Source organism: Plasmopara halstedii (genome assembly GCF_900000015.1).
Source record: "Plasmopara halstedii genome assembly, contig: Scaffold_555, whole genome shotgun sequence".
NCBI classification, from domain to species: Eukaryota; Oomycota; class Peronosporomycetes; order Peronosporales; family Peronosporaceae; genus Plasmopara; species Plasmopara halstedii.
The window spans coordinates 1,986,613-2,001,458 of NW_020187475.1; the positions used below are offsets into that span (position 1 = coordinate 1,986,613).

The following is a 14,846-nucleotide window of genomic DNA, read 5'->3' on the forward strand; positions in this document are numbered from 1 at the left end:
GCGGGGCGGTTCTTAATATCTGGTAATGTGGAAGGGTACCCGGGGATTGTGATCAAGCTATACATCAATTCCTACTTAGAAGTCTAGGGCAGCTACTAACAAAGAGTTCGTATCGCTGGTTCGATTCCGGCCACTCGGACTTGATGTTGTGACTTGCGATCTTTATTGGACCGTTCAAGTCGTAGCAAATAAGGGTTTGAGTTACACTCGAAACATCCTCCTTTGTTCAATGTGGGCTTGTTGAATCTATGCTTTAAACCCACTTCCCCGCACTGTTTGATAAGCATGGGGTGCACTAGTTCTATGTGGAACGATTAATGGGTTGGTGGGGCTGTTCTCAATATCTGGTAATGTGGAAGGGTACCCAGGGATTGAGATCAAGCTATACATTTATTCCTAGTTAGGGTTCTAGGGCAGCCATTAACAAAGAGCTTGTATAATCGGCCGAAATCTGTAGCAACCGAACTAAGGTTTCAATGTGTTGTGGACAAAGCTCACGAGTTCAAAATGAATTTTGCAGTAAACCATATTTACAACCTAAATTTGACGTTCAGTATGTCTTCACTGAGCTTCCACAGCTTGTTCGCATTCTCCAGTGAATGGCTCGACTTGGCACCAGTTTCGAGAGCGGGATAACCTCGAAAACGCAAGAATCCATTAGGGCCATAGTATTCACCTCCTTTAACGCTCTCCATCGTCGCAGCATACAAAATAGAGAGCACACCCATTTGACACGTCATGAAGGGCAGCATCGATACAAACCACATGGCAATGGCAGCCAACCATCTTGGGAAGTTGGTAACATAGTAACGATTCCAAATGTCACTACGCGTCACACCTGGATGTGCTGCAACTGCCACGACATTTTCCACCTGTGCAGCCTCTAAACGACGCTGTAATTCAAAGGTGAAAAGCAAATTTGACAGTTTTGACGTCGTATAGTCAACACTTCTTCCGCTAGTGTATCCCAGTGTCGAAAAATTCAAAAACATCCAGGCAACGTAGTGTGTAACACTGCTAACGTTAACTACACGAGCTTGGTGTTTTGAACGGCGTAGCATATCCAGTAGTAAGCTTGTGAGGTAAAAATGACCTAAGTGATTGATGGCAAAATGAGTCTCCACGCCGTTCGATGTATGGCGTTGAGCCGGCCCGCACACGCCTGCGTTATTGATAAGTAGATCCAAGTGATCAAATTTGTCGTGGAATGCACGAACAAAGTCACGAACACTAGATGGATCTCCAACGTCCACTTTCATAAACTCAACCGAGCCAACAACTTCATCTGACCTCTTGATCAGATCGTGACGAATCCGTTCCTCCGCTTGTCGTCCACGCTCTTCGTTACGACACGCAAGAATCACATGTGCGCCATGTATTGCCAATGATTTAGCTGCTTCAAAACCAATACCCGAGTTGGCACCCGTTACAATCGCGAGCTTATCCTTTTGCGACGGCATCATCGAGACATCCCACATTTTGGCTACTTGAATCTTACATCAAATGGTATTAAATCAGGGTAAAATACAAAAACATAATTTATTCCTTACTGATATATATTATTAATTAATAGTTTAAAAAAGTAATTGAAATTTTTCAAAAGATTAAAATGTTCATATTCGTCCAATCATCAAATTAACGTGTTGGCCATCCAGTGAAGAGACATCATGAAGGTCAAGACAATCTCTCGTGTTGAGAAGGAATTTACGCAAGAAGTGCAATCGGATAAGCTCAAAGTCTTTCGTAATTATGATCCTGCACTTCATCCATTTGAACGACCACGTGAGTACATTCGAGCACTTAATGCTGTCAAGCTTGAGCGGATGTTTGCCAAACCATTTGTTGGAGCTCTTGATGGTCATTGCGACGGTGTGACAGCATTAGCAACAAATCCAAAAAGTTTAGTTGCTTTTGTGAGTGGTGCAGCTGATGGTGAAGTGCGTGTATGGGATTTACCTCGACGTAAATGTGTCTGGAATGTATATGGACACCGTGGCTTTGTCCGTGGATTAGCTGTTGCTGTTGATGGCAATAGTTTTTACTCATGTAGTGAAGACAAGACAGTGAAACAATGGGCGCTACGTATTAAGGAGGAGGATGAAGGTGTTCCAACGCCATTGACTACATTTACATCGAAAGAACCATTTTTGTACGTACATTTTGAATGACTTAACGAGTACGAGTACGGATTCTGACGTACGAGCTTGTATTTTATTGATAGAGGTATTGATCATCACTGGTCGGAGAACATATTTGCCACTTGTGGCTCCAAAGTACAAGTATGGGATCCTTCTCGCTCAACGCCTACACATGAATTTGCATGGGGAGCAGATTCCATTACGTCGGTGCATTTTAATCCAGCAGAAGCATCGCTCCTTGCATCTACAGGATCCGATCGTAATATCACGCTCTATGATATCCGTTTGGCATCGTCAATGCGTAAAATTGTGATGGAAATGCGGTCAAATGCGCTTGCATGGAATCCTATGGAGCCTATGAACTTTACAGTTGTACGTCTTTCGTTACTATCGAGCTTGATATACTTGCTGCATTATCAACCGTGATAAAATGGATACATAGGCTAATGAAGACCACAATTTGTACACATTCGACATGCGTCAAATGACTCGTGCGATGAAAGTGCATAAAGACCACGTCTCGGCTGTGTGCGTATATTTTGATTGTTGATCGTACAATTATAAACATTTTAACCAGCTCATGTGTGCAGCATGGATGTGGCGTACTCTCCAACTGGTCGGGAATTCGTCGCAGGTTCATACGATCGAACGATTCGTATCTTTAACGTAAGATCAGCTAAAAGTCGCGAGGTATACCATACACAACGTATGCAGCGGTACGTCTGGCACTTTCACTACGTCTTTCTAGTCTCAACACTTGTATTGAGACATGCTACATGTAATTTTCTTCCTTTAGAATCTTTTCGGTCAAGTTCAGTGCCGACTCGAACTTTGTGTTATCCGGTAGTGACGATACAAATATTCGTATTTGGAAAGCTGACGCATCGAAAAAACTTGCAAAGGTACACAATATCGTTACAATACATGATATACTTTACATCTGACATGGTTTTTCATGCAGATTGCACCACAAGAACGTCGTAAAATGGAATATAACGAGTCGCTCAAAGAGCGATATCAGCATGTGCGCGAACTTAATCGAATTTCAAAGTACGTAGTGTCACATCTGCCCAGGGTTATTTCTATAACGCCAAACGAGGATGAGCATGGAGATATTGGTCCACCCCATGAACATTAATATTGACTTGATGTCTTTCTGCTATTTATAATCATATAGACATCGACATGTACCTCGAGCTATTAAGAAAGCAACTCAAGCTAAACGTGAGTCTAGTACTCGGGAGCAAAAGAAAATGGCTAGCCGTCGTGCACATGCGAAAAAGGGAGCCGTGCCACATGTTAACATTCGAGAGAAAGTTGTGATTAAGGAACTGGAGTAGATGACTAATTGCTATGGCTGACGTGCTAGTATCATGGTCGGAAACCATCCATTGCTAATCGTCTTGGAATGTTCTTGAGATCACGCAACCATGTCTAATCAACTAATTTGGTTGTTATCTTCACTACTCACTTAGGGTTGAGATACGTCATATCTCTACCCTGCGATACAGAAAACAAAAGCTTAGTATATTGTCGAGACCTTTTGCGACTTTCCATAATTGCAGATGGGTAAATCATGCGAACACCACTAGTCTGCTCTAGGATTGCTGACGTACCTCTGAGTCGATCGTCTTTTGTGCTGTTTTTGGTCCTAATAACTGAGCTATCAGTCAGAAATACGGAACATCAGCGTCTTCTTCGAAGAGGGATAGGGGTACGCTTTACCCCTAATTAGTAGTTGAGTGGAGCGGACGTTGTGAGCAACGTGGTACGCCGTCCGCTCTCAAAGAAATGGTTCCAGCTTCAAGGAGATTGATGCGTTTGTCATTGTTACTCCTGAAGAGTGACGAAGACGGCGGCAAGGTATCAAACTGTTTATGAATGTGTCGATGCTGATAGATAAATTGTTGTTTTGGTGAAAGGTCGTTGATAGTCGTGATTGGATGCAGTTCATCACTATTATTTATCGCTTCATTCAAGCGTCGAAAACAAATCAATAAGAGCTCGCATTGTATGGAGCATTTCACGTAAATGGTACGATGCTGCTAGCTTTTAGAACGTAAGATGGATGTAAATGCACGGAGAAATGGTACAAAAGGAAGTGATATCAGCATCTTCTGAGCCAAAAGCCTTAAAATTGGAAACTTCCGCCTTATTTCTTAAAGAAGGAATTCCATCAAAACAGCCAATAATTGAACGAACGAGTAAGCAAGAGAAAATCAGAAGAAATAGACAAAGTAGGCAGAATCGAAAAAAAGTGAACGCGAAAAGATAGAGAAAAATGAGAAACGAGATGAATGATTGGCAGAGATTTTACTCAAAATCATTATTTTAATGCATAATACGTTATCGATTACTTGTTAAATTCGAATAGCACAATGTGAGATGTCACACCGTAATCCTTTCTTCTAATTTTCAGGACATTGTTTCATCTACCGCGTCTCATCTCAGCAGCATTAGAAATCGTACAATGCTTGAATGGGTCATTTGTTTTTTTCGTCCCCAAAAAATTGGAGGTAATATTTATATTTTTTCTTAATACAATCTATACAAGCTCATCGTAATGGTCGATCATGTATCGTTCTCTTGTCTTCCTTTTTTTCTTTTTGTCTTTCCTTTTCTGTTTTTTTCTTCTGTTTCTTTCTTGCTGATTTAACTTTCTGATCAAAGGCTGATCGATTGGGGTTTCAAGCTCTGAGTAGCTCACCAGAGTTTCTGATGTTGGGGGTTCCGGGTATCCAGATCTGGCGATTTTCGATCTGGGGGTTCCGGGTCTGGGGATTCTAGATCTGAAAGTTCCAGGTCATGAAATTTTGTTCGTCTGCAATGTCTATTATACAGATATTCCATGCATTTGCATGCATTACCCGATCCGGGAATGATCAGAATTATACTAAACACGAAGAATATACCACTCACAACGTGAGCAGTTTTTACTCCTCTGTCAACAAGTGGATTTTGTCCGAAAGATGCAGAAATGATGGCAAGTATGACCTCGAGGACAAATACGAAACACCATATCGTACCCGCCAGCATATTCCAAGGAGATCCTTCACCAAAACAACAAGTGATCTCTCAGCAATAGCATATAAAAAAACCACATGATGACCTACCACCGTTCTCATCCCTCGAATAAGGAGCAACCACGATAAGTGCATCACTTTGTGATAACCCAAACGCTCCGATTCCAAATTCTGGATTCAGGGGTCGCTTCATCTCAAACGTCGACCGGTTCGCGTAGACTGTGAGGTCGGCTGCAATGACAGTCGCTGGGAGAGAATGGGAGACTGCTGTAAACACTGCCTTCTGAAATCTTTCCACATCTTCATCATTAACGTCAACAGAAAACTTTTGAGGTTTCTTCCCATCTTCGTGCCAGAGCTGGAGAAATTTTCGCTGCATCCTCAATCTACTGAGATCAAAAGTGGACCCAGAGTACCGTCTATACCGCATTGTCCGCTTCGTTGCACCCCTAAGTAAGGGTAAAATTCACCCTTTTTTAGTATATTCTATTTTGCTGCTACATTGACATTGTTCTTCCAGTGCAATCCAGAACAGTTACATTAATCCTGGTACCTACCGAAGACATTACGTCCTTCGTGCATTTGTATATGTAATTTCACACAGCAACAAAGTTGAAGCCTTTCGCTAAGAAGATTGCCACACTTTACCTCTACGAAAGCAAAGAAAGCAAGAAAAAGAGCGTGCGTCAACAGCATCTTTGCGCTCCACGTACGTCTCAACAAATCTACGCAACGAGTTCTCATCGTTCATACCAATAGCCATGAGAAATCGTCTTGAGCTTATTATACTTCACAAAGCCATTTGCCAGTCGGCTACCCATCCACCCCCCAGCACGCCACGGTCATAGGTTGAACGTACGATGCAAATCTTGGACTTGACTTTGCTGCGGCGAAAAAAAGTCGCAAAATAGAAATTTCTTTTATTTGATTCTTTATCGTTAAACAGTGCTGACTTCGTCATCATTTGGTGGTAAAATTTTTGGCCAATATAGAATTCGACTCTATTACGTTCTACCAGCTGGAAATACGTCGACTAAACCACCTGATCTATATTTCTAATAATATACCTCAAGTGTTATGTACTTTGATGCCATTATCTGTCGCGAACTCTCCATAAAAGAGCGTTCCGGTTTTGCGGCAGACGGGGCGGACGCAGCCGCTGACAATCACTCCAGCCCTCTCCCCTCTCCCTCGCGGCAACTCCAATGACGGTCTCACAACCAAAACCGCTTTGTAGCCCGTAACACTCTGAACTGCGTGCGGACAGAATGAAGCTCAAGGCGGCAAACGACTCGAAGACAGCGCTTGAGCTAGCCGAGTCGAGCGAGTGGAGCGCTCTAGATCGTCTTATCTCGGCGCAGCGAGAGCGTGCAGATGATATGGACGATTTTGGCATGATGCCATTGCACTGGGCATGCACGGACACACATGTACCATTGCGTATTGTGAAAAAGCTGGTAGAGGTTGCTCCATCAGCTTTAAGTCATAAGAATAAGGGTGGTCTTTTACCGCTACATATTGCTATTAAAGCTGCTACAAAACTTGAGGTGTTGCGTGCACTCGTGCAAGGTGCACCGGACGTGGCTGAGTGTTTGTTTGAAGAAACTCCCACGGGTGAGACGCCAGCAGAGCTTGCGCGGGCATATCAGCTGACGGATGACAAAATAAACTTTCTTGTGGATATTGAGCAACAATTACGGGCAGCTGGTAAGGCACCTGATCGCCCAAGTGCAAGGTTTCAGGCGTTTTTGAATCAACCTGGGGGTTTCTCGCTCGCTTCAGATGACACGTCTAGTGTCAGCAGCTTCAAAAGTCTACCTACTGCATTAGGTAGTAAGACATTGGATGATGAATGGACAAACAATAGAAATGTAATGGGCGCTTTGCGATTGCCTGATGGACTCGCTGGTGTGCCGCTACCACCACGTTGGCGACTGGATAAGCGTTGTAATATTTGTCAACTCAAGTTTAGCTACTTTAAGACGCGTCATCACTGTCGTTCGTGCGGCGAGTCAGTTTGTAGTACTCACTCGAATAAACGGCTGGTGTTGCATCACTTAAGCCTAAAGACGCCACAACGCGTGTGTATTTTATGCTATGACGACTTACGTGAGAATGGCGCGCCTTCTGCTGTCGTAAATATGTACGGCCACGGGCGTCATACCGGGTTGCCACCTATGGATTCTAACATGTCACGACAAGAGTCCACGCTACACTCGGTTAAAGGTTCCGGCCGACCGCCACTACGGTCTTTTAACAGCACAGTATCACTGACCAACACTTCGTCTAGCAGCCGTGACTCGGCGCTCCAGAGTCCACCGGAAGCTGACAAATATTTGACGAGTGCAAACACACCGCGTCGTGCTGCACCGCATGATGGAGGTTTTACTGGCAACGTGGCAGACCGCGACCCGACTCTGACATCGAATCTACCGATTGATGACGAATCGCGCGTTCGTCCTCGTGCCTGGACAGATGTCGACTCTACAGAAAAGTATCAAGACATGCAAGAACAAGTGCGCGAGCTAGAGTCGCACGTTCAAGAGCTCACACTGGCTAAGTCTCTATTGGAGCGAAAGCTGGAGGATACTACCATTATGGCCGCAGATGCTAACAAGGAGCACAATGCAGTTAATGCGAATGTGGCTGAGCTCCGTAATAACCGAATTATCGATATAAACCGAATCTCATTCGATGATGATGATGAGGATGACGAGAATCATCAGAATCATGGTAACAGTAGTGTGCCTGACTTTACCAAAAGTTTTATGCAAGGGAGACACCGTCAGCTCTCAGTGGAGGTCGAAAAGAAGATTGTGTTGATTGAGGACAAGGATGTGAATGTTGCTGAAACATGCAACTTTTTGGGGCAAGTTTATCTGGATCGAGGCGACTTTAGCAGTGCGGTGGAGGAATTTCGCAAATCTGTGGAAGCAAATCGAAAGGATCTCGACGTATGGGTCAACCTGGCACGTGCACTTCACGGTGCAGGCGAGTTTTACGATGCAGAGATCGCCATCCGGCGTGCAATCGCCCTCAGCTCAAATAATTATGCTTGCTTATCTATGTATGGCAAGATTCTGCATTCAAAGGGTGAGCATGACAAGGCTGTTGAAGTCTTTCGCGAGGCACTATCTTTAATGGATCAAGAAGAGGAATCGGATGAAGATGTTGGCTCGATGACTGTGGGTTGGTGAGCGAAATGAAGCTAATCAAGCCAAACTCTTCTTCTGGATCTATTTGTAACTTCTTGAGACAAGAGTTTGGTTGACCCGCACGTCACAACTTGGGGTACAACTTTGCAACAAAGATATATAGGTTGGGATATTACACACTGTTATTTAGTGATAGGAGGCTATTTTTCATCCCAGGCCTCACACAAGGGACCGCACAACACACGTACAGTAGGAATAAGCAGAAAACGCAAGCCAAAGCACACATTTAAATCTTATATTGAAGTGCGTTGCATCATAGCAGTCCGTGCATGTCTTTCTATGCCGCAAAGAGATCTTCACTTCAATACCATATTTATGTGCTCGAAGCAATTGATGGATTCTCCTAACATACAGCAGTCTCTGTCTCAGTCACCCACAATAGTAATGTTGAAGTGCCAATCATGATTTATTACTGCAAGTGAATATCTGGGGTCGAATTCGCACTTCATATGGAAATTAGCATTTCATATGGAGTCTCTGTCGGTTATCTCCATAGTTGAATTTAAATATTTTCATCTTTAAGATGGAAAACAGTCGTGCTAAGGTACATGCTAGTTTTTTCCTCGTGTCTAAGCTCTTGCCTTTTTTACGGTGCTGACTTTTGGTAATAATGTCCAGTACAAAGGTGACATGGAGTTTGGGCGGTATCACGGTAATGGTGTGCTGCAGCTTCCTGACGACTGTCGGTACGAAGGTGAGTTTCAAGACGGCGAATTTCATGGTCACGGGATACTTTTCTTTCCAGAAGGAGAGCTAGAAGGTGAATGGGCTTATGGCAAGGTAAGAAACGACGAAGTTTTTAAAGCTTGTTTTCTATTGAGTTTAAGTAGGTCTGTTTTTATAGCAAGTTGAAGGCACCTTTACGTTTTCAGACGGGCTAGAGTATGCATCAACAGACTGGACATATTGCACGAATTCAAACCGACAGTACTATTCCGAATCAGTATCGCCTCGTGGCATTCTACCAACAGGCGAACTCCAGTATTTTGATACTGGAGTTAATCGCGTTGTACCACTTGGATCATTTGATGCTGGAAACGGTATTTACTCACCTTCAACGGGTTTAATTTCGGCTTACGACGACTCGTCAGATACTCGCAAGCCAAGCGAACAGGAAAAACAGTGGATTTTAATTCGTGCTCCTAAGTCAACTACTACGACGATGGATACGACCGTCAATTGAGAAGGCCAACTGGATTTTAACAATTGTCGTACGAGTTGATAGAAACTTTTTTCGAAACAGCCGGTTTCTAAAAAATTTACTGGATTTCGGTCACTGCTTCAACATTTTTCTTTAAACTTTTTATGAAACGGAAAGTTTTAACTCCTCACAATCTTGGCGTCACATGATATTCCTGCAAATATAGCATTATGGTGAGAATCATGTAAGGAGCCCATGATAGTGAGTACCTTAATTTTCATCATTCAAAGTGATCATTTCCATTCTTTGTTGCATTCCTGCCGTATGATGTGCCTGAGGTGGTGAGTCGCAAGTAATCAATTCTTTTTTCTTGCTTTGACTGCACTCTTCTAAGCTCTTCATGAGATGATCATTTACCTGTGACACAGCATTTAATAAGTTACATTTGCTCTCAAGCTCAAATTATTCGACATACAGTTAAGCACTCTTCCAGAGTCCGCTCGTCAATTTTGCCCATGATCCCTCCTTCAATCAGAGTGTTCATCCTCGGCTGGCATTGTCGCAAGAAATCTAAGATATCGTCCAGTTCCTCTCCAGTCTGTCCGCGAAAGTATAAATCCTTTAGCACCTTGATCTTTTGCTGTACCACTTTTAAATCATCGTGAAGTTTCTGCAATTGCAGCTCTCTTGTCTTTCGTACAGGACCAGCACCTGCTGAGGAGCTCAAAACGTTCTCCTCACGAACAGAATCTATTGACGACGGCGGCGTAAAGACCGGAGCATCATGTTCCACCTCAGGAAAAGCAACTCCTTGCAACTTCAGCTGTCTATACACGTGCTGAAAGGCCCCACCTTTGAAAGCATCTGCCCACTGTTGAATCAACAGCAAAGCTTGATTCTGCACGTCTACACCCAAGCTACCATCTGTAACTCTAACTACCTGATTCAAAAAGTTTCTAGACGCTACTCGACTGTGAATCTTAGATGGTCCGTTCTTCACCAGTGTCTCTGTCAACACAAGCGCCAAGAGCGTCACTTTGGGGTTACCGCTCTGGAGACGATGCAGCAAGAAACGCACAATATCATCGCAATACCGGCGACGTGCATTTGCACAATCACATAGTGCCATGTTGAGTGCCCATTCAGGTCCTTCTAGAGTCGAATCCGTCGCGCGTGCCACCAAACCTTCCAATTCCGCCACCTCTTGCGCATACTCGGACATATTTTTCGAACTTATAAGTGATAATTTGGGTGCCCACACAAAAAATGTTTTTGTCATACTAACGCCTGAAGTACATGATGCCACTTGAAAAGTATGTCAGTTGTCTTACTGTACCACATGGTCTATACACTGAGCACCTTGTAAGTACAAGAACAAATTCTCGTTACTGCTTGCCATCTGTAAACTTTGTGCTACTTCTTATCATTAGGTAATCAGACATGCGCTACTGTATCAATTATTTGGTTCTTAGCGTGACGGCTGTTGCGAGCGTGATGTAATTGACTTTTTTATGCTTAAATATCCAAAAAGGTGGTCCTTTTAACACTCCTCATCACCCACACATTTAATGGTCAATATATCTAGTATTTTCGACAACTTTACTTTACTTTATTGGTAAGACCTTAAATATCAAGTCGGCCTGGCCTGCTTGTCATTCAAATCGTCATTGTAGCATCCACCGCCGTAATCCACTCGTAGAGCTCAATCCATATCTAATAAGAGGTGCTTTGACTGCAGCCTCTTGATCTAGTGCGTAAAATTCCAGGCTTGAAAATTTGCCCGGTATTTTATCCTATTATTTTATGCAAAATAATTGAAGGTGCAGTGGAGTCGAGCAAAATACGGTCCGCGGTCGAAATCTTTGAAAGCCAAGACTTTATTCGAAAATGAGAATAAGATGTGGTGAATATGTGATGAAGCCAGGATCCAAACAATTTTGACCAGGTAATGTGGAGCGAACAGAAGGAGAAGCGACCAATGAAGTGTCTAAAGTGCTGCTTAATAAGGAAATACGGTTTGACGTTTGCCGTACCACCTCAGGTGTCGCACGAATTGCAAAAAGTGGTCTAGCAACCAATACTGGTGCAAATGGAAAGATTGATCAATGTAAGGCTTGATTGGTGGTTTGTGGGATAAGCCTTTCGGAGTAAATGACACGTCGAGTTTTAAGGCAGTAAGGAAAACTATCGATCATCGAGGTAACCCCAGGGAGTCAAACGAGAAACATCAACTTGCCGAAGCATGAATTTAAGCTAACAAAGATGCCAATTTGAACATCTTCATAAAGAACTGTGAAAGATTGAAGCCTGACGACAAGATTTCTTAGCAAGTAGGAGAATTCTTCTGCATCATCTCACTCGTGTCCTTTACCATCACACACGTCCACGGTACCTCCTGGTGCAAGATCTCAGTGCCATCTACTCTGCTTCTGCTGAGATCAGCGCCACTGTTTTCTATTACTGTGACTTAAATACCACTAGACCATTCTCGACCCTGACCAACACGCCTGATACGGAACGCCTATCATCGATTTGTTTTCCCAATTAGCGTCCGTGAATGCTTCAAGCATAATCTTACCAGATCCTCTTTCGTACACGATTCCGTGAAAGCGTGTTGTCGTCAAATGAGGAAGCACAATAATCGCAGCTCGCCAGTGCTGTAGTCCTGGGTTATCAAGAAATCCTGACAGCTGCATTACAACGTAGGCAATATCCAACCTGGTACACGTCGTAATGTACATAAGACATCCAATTAAAGATCAGTACAGTCTTGACTGCATCTCAGTGGCTTCTGCATCTGTTCCTGGCGAATGGTCTTTCGACAGCAGAGGTTGGAAACATTGGTGGATTGCTGGCCAAATCGCTCTTTCACATCGTCGATGTACCGAGTCTGCTTGATTATCAGCGTCTTGCACGCTTGCCGTGGTCGAGATCCATCCCCGAGATAAATTTTAGGTCGCCAAGTTCCTTCATCTTAAAAGCGTTCCTGAGAGCATATTCAATTCTTAGGACCTCGACAGGGGCCTTGGCTACAAATGTCATATCGTCCACGTGCAGACAGATGTATACAAAGCCGTTTTGAGAGCGCTACACATAGATCCGTACCACATGTTCTTCATGAATTCCCCGTTTATAGTTCTGCTTCAGGCGGATGCTGCTTGCGCTACCCGTAAATGGCTTTTTCAGCAGACAAACGTGATTCTCAATGCCGGATGGTACCTCCATGTACACACAGTCATTTAGTTCAATGTTCAGGAACGCAGTGTTAGCATCAAATTTTTCCATTTCATAAGATCTACGTTGCATATTTCCAAGGCAGCACGAATTGAGCTCATATTTGCCACAGGGAGGATACATCTCAAAGAAATCCACGCCGTACTTTTGCTTAGACCCTTAGTCACCAACCGTGCCTTGTAGCGAATAAATTGACAATTTTCGTCACAATCCAATCGGATGAGTCGTGCCACGCGGTACAAGCGACCAAGAACCATTATCTTTGTGTGATAGCAGTTCAGCCTCATTGACTCCCTTCATGCCACTGCCTCATTGCTTATGGTTGCTTCGGCATACGTGGATGGAGTGTCAGGAGCGCCGTCGATCCTTGCCGCATGCACTAATACTGCTTCAGCAATATTCATTCTCGTCGATTCTTGGACGCTATGAGGATGATGCACCGTTGCTCCCTTCCGACCTTGTAACGGGGCCGCCGTCGCTCTTTTGCTTAGAGGAAGGTTAGTTAAGGTCGGCAACTTCGTTTTATCATCAGGACCAGTACGAGTGTAGCGAATCGCAAACCGCTTACTTTAAGTGTAACTACAAGCTTTTCCCAAGGTTAATATTCTCTTCCGTTTAAATGTAAACTGTATTTCTGGGTTCGCGGGAAACCCGCCTATATCTACATCGATAGGTTTCCCTATCTATAAAGTAAAATCGTATAAATGTATAACTTCTGGCTATTCCAGCCACGTACTGACTTGTTGTTCAATTTTAGCCACATCTTTGTGAGATTTCACCATCTTGTGTTTTCACACCTTTGTACAGTTACATCATTTGTGTGAACACGTTACACTCTCCCCGATCAAGATTGTGATTGTGAGTACTTACAGTTCACATTCAACTGTCGCCTCGAACGAGGCTCGCGTGTCTAAGACACTACAGAACCACCGGGACCTTCTTCCATTTGTCTGCTTTATGAGGCCTGTGTCGAGAAAACGGAAGACATCCAGCTTTGATGTTTCCGAGAGTGCCCCTGGGCAGAGCCTTTTTTCGTCTCTGCACGCTGTGCAACTCCGAACAGTACGTACGACGCTTCAAGGGAAGCACAGCCCAAGCCCACGGTAACCGAGTACCATGCACCGCGCTCACCACAGACGGTGAATCACCTCGTTAAGGGCTTGGAGGAAGTCAACTACGAGTCGGACACTCCATTTTCAAGGTGTAAAGAAGAGAGGGCGAGATGCCCCAGCGGCGCGACGTGAGCCCTGCTCAAACTTTTCGGGCGCCGTATCCGATCCCGACATCTCGACTGCCGGGTTATATGGTTTCATTACCGATATTATCGACGAGACACATAAGCAGCAGCTGGATGTTGCCCGCAGGGCGACTCTCATGCGCTTGGATCCACGGTCGGTCCCAGGACCCGCGTGTGGAATTCATCTTTCGATTCGGCGGATCTCGCTGCAGAAGCGAAGGACGCGATCGCTCGATCGTTTGGCGTCTAAGTAGTTGGGCCCCCGGCCACTACGCAAGCCGAGCTTGACCATCAAAAAGCTCTCCGAGTTCGCTTCTTTGTACCTTAAAGGATCTTAATGGATAGGTACCCCACTTGATTTTGTGCTTAGAGAGGAGGCGCTCCTATACCAGCGATGCGGACGGTTCCTGTGGTGCTCACCCTGGGCAAACCGCTGCAGACGACGAGGAGCTCTTTAAGCGAAGGGTGCAGCGGCACCAGAAACTTTTTTCGCTGTACAACTTACAGTTGAGCCACCGAAAGTGGGCGCGAATGTGAAACGTCATCTTCGGTTTGAGTTTGCCAAACTGGAGGCACGACACTGAGATCCTTCGGATTGTCGCCCTGCGACGTGTGGATTATATCCATCACGCTCCCGCGATCTCTGTGCTCCCTCTCTTACGAGTAAGTCTGTGATCGTAGCAGCTCAGGGCCATAGCTTGGGCTTAGCCCATGGCCCTTCGGCTTCCCTGGCTAATGCCGATAAGCGCAGGGCATATGACGACGCGAGACGTCAAGATTCATTTGATCATAAGCGTCCACGACGTCCGGGCAGTCTTGCCGAAATGGTACCTCAAACTCTCTCGAGTTCTTAGAAAC

General features: G+C 44.5%; 8 protein-coding genes across 8 annotated transcripts; 5 read left to right on the forward strand and 3 right to left on the reverse strand.

The window, feature by feature from the left end:
* Positions 1–530: 530 nt before the first annotated feature.
* On the reverse strand, positions 531–1,478 carry PHALS_11925 (hypothetical protein L916_09819; the record flags this gene model as incomplete). The annotated part of the gene is made up of 1 exon (XM_024727375.1): positions 531–1,478. One exon carries the CDS (start codon positions 1,476–1,478, stop codon positions 531–533), a length of 948 nt encoding a protein of 315 aa, XP_024577958.1.
* Positions 1,479–1,667: 189 nt separating this feature from the next.
* On the forward strand, positions 1,668–3,478 carry PHALS_11926 (glycoside hydrolase; the record flags this gene model as incomplete). The annotated part of the gene is made up of 7 exons (XM_024727376.1): positions 1,668–2,149; positions 2,222–2,510; positions 2,581–2,666; positions 2,729–2,854; positions 2,935–3,040; positions 3,100–3,188; positions 3,316–3,478. 7 exons carry the CDS (start codon positions 1,668–1,670, stop codon positions 3,476–3,478), a joined length of 1,341 nt encoding a protein of 446 aa, XP_024577959.1.
* PHALS_14543 (uncharacterized protein) lies at positions 3,478–4,417 on the forward strand. The gene has a single exon (XM_024727377.2). The coding sequence runs from the start codon at positions 4,213–4,215 to the stop codon at positions 4,411–4,413; it is 201 nt and encodes a 66-aa protein (XP_024577960.1). The 5' UTR covers positions 3,478–4,212; the 3' UTR covers positions 4,414–4,417.
* A 654-nt stretch (positions 4,418–5,071) lies between these two features.
* PHALS_11927 (uncharacterized protein) lies at positions 5,072–5,924 on the reverse strand (the record flags this gene model as incomplete). Its single annotated transcript, XM_024727378.1, has 6 exons — positions 5,072–5,079; positions 5,165–5,188; positions 5,252–5,506; positions 5,578–5,610; positions 5,719–5,811; positions 5,915–5,924. 6 exons carry the CDS (start codon positions 5,922–5,924, stop codon positions 5,072–5,074), a joined length of 423 nt encoding a protein of 140 aa, XP_024577961.1.
* Positions 5,925–6,429: 505 nt separating this feature from the next.
* PHALS_11928 (hypothetical protein PPTG_01595) lies at positions 6,430–8,358 on the forward strand (the record flags this gene model as incomplete). Its single annotated transcript, XM_024727379.1, has 2 exons — positions 6,430–7,803; positions 7,888–8,358. The coding sequence occupies 2 exons, from the start codon at positions 6,430–6,432 to the stop codon at positions 8,356–8,358; spliced, it is 1,845 nt and encodes a 614-aa protein (XP_024577962.1).
* Positions 8,359–8,899: 541 nt separating this feature from the next.
* Positions 8,900–9,559, forward strand: PHALS_11929 (Junctional membrane complex protein Junctophilin and related MORN repeat proteins; the record flags this gene model as incomplete). Its single annotated transcript, XM_024727380.1, has 3 exons — positions 8,900–8,920; positions 8,995–9,156; positions 9,221–9,559. The coding sequence occupies 3 exons, from the start codon at positions 8,900–8,902 to the stop codon at positions 9,557–9,559; spliced, it is 522 nt and encodes a 173-aa protein (XP_024577963.1).
* A 228-nt stretch (positions 9,560–9,787) lies between these two features.
* On the reverse strand, positions 9,788–10,796 carry PHALS_11930 (tom1 protein; the record flags this gene model as incomplete). Its single annotated transcript, XM_024727382.1, has 2 exons — positions 9,788–9,934; positions 9,993–10,796. The coding sequence occupies 2 exons, from the start codon at positions 10,794–10,796 to the stop codon at positions 9,788–9,790; spliced, it is 951 nt and encodes a 316-aa protein (XP_024577964.1).
* Positions 10,797–11,404: 608 nt separating this feature from the next.
* Positions 11,405–11,635, forward strand: PHALS_11931 (uncharacterized protein; the record flags this gene model as incomplete). Its single annotated transcript, XM_024727383.1, has 2 exons — positions 11,405–11,420; positions 11,481–11,635. 2 exons carry the CDS (start codon positions 11,405–11,407, stop codon positions 11,633–11,635), a joined length of 171 nt encoding a protein of 56 aa, XP_024577965.1.
* Between the last annotated feature and the right edge of the window lie 3,211 nt (positions 11,636–14,846).

Bases quoted from the DNA above. Each gene is read 5' to 3' on its own strand.
- PHALS_14543 (XM_024727377.2), top strand. From the start codon at position 4,213: ATGCACGGAGAAATGGTACAAAAGGAAGTGATATCAGCATCTTCTGAG.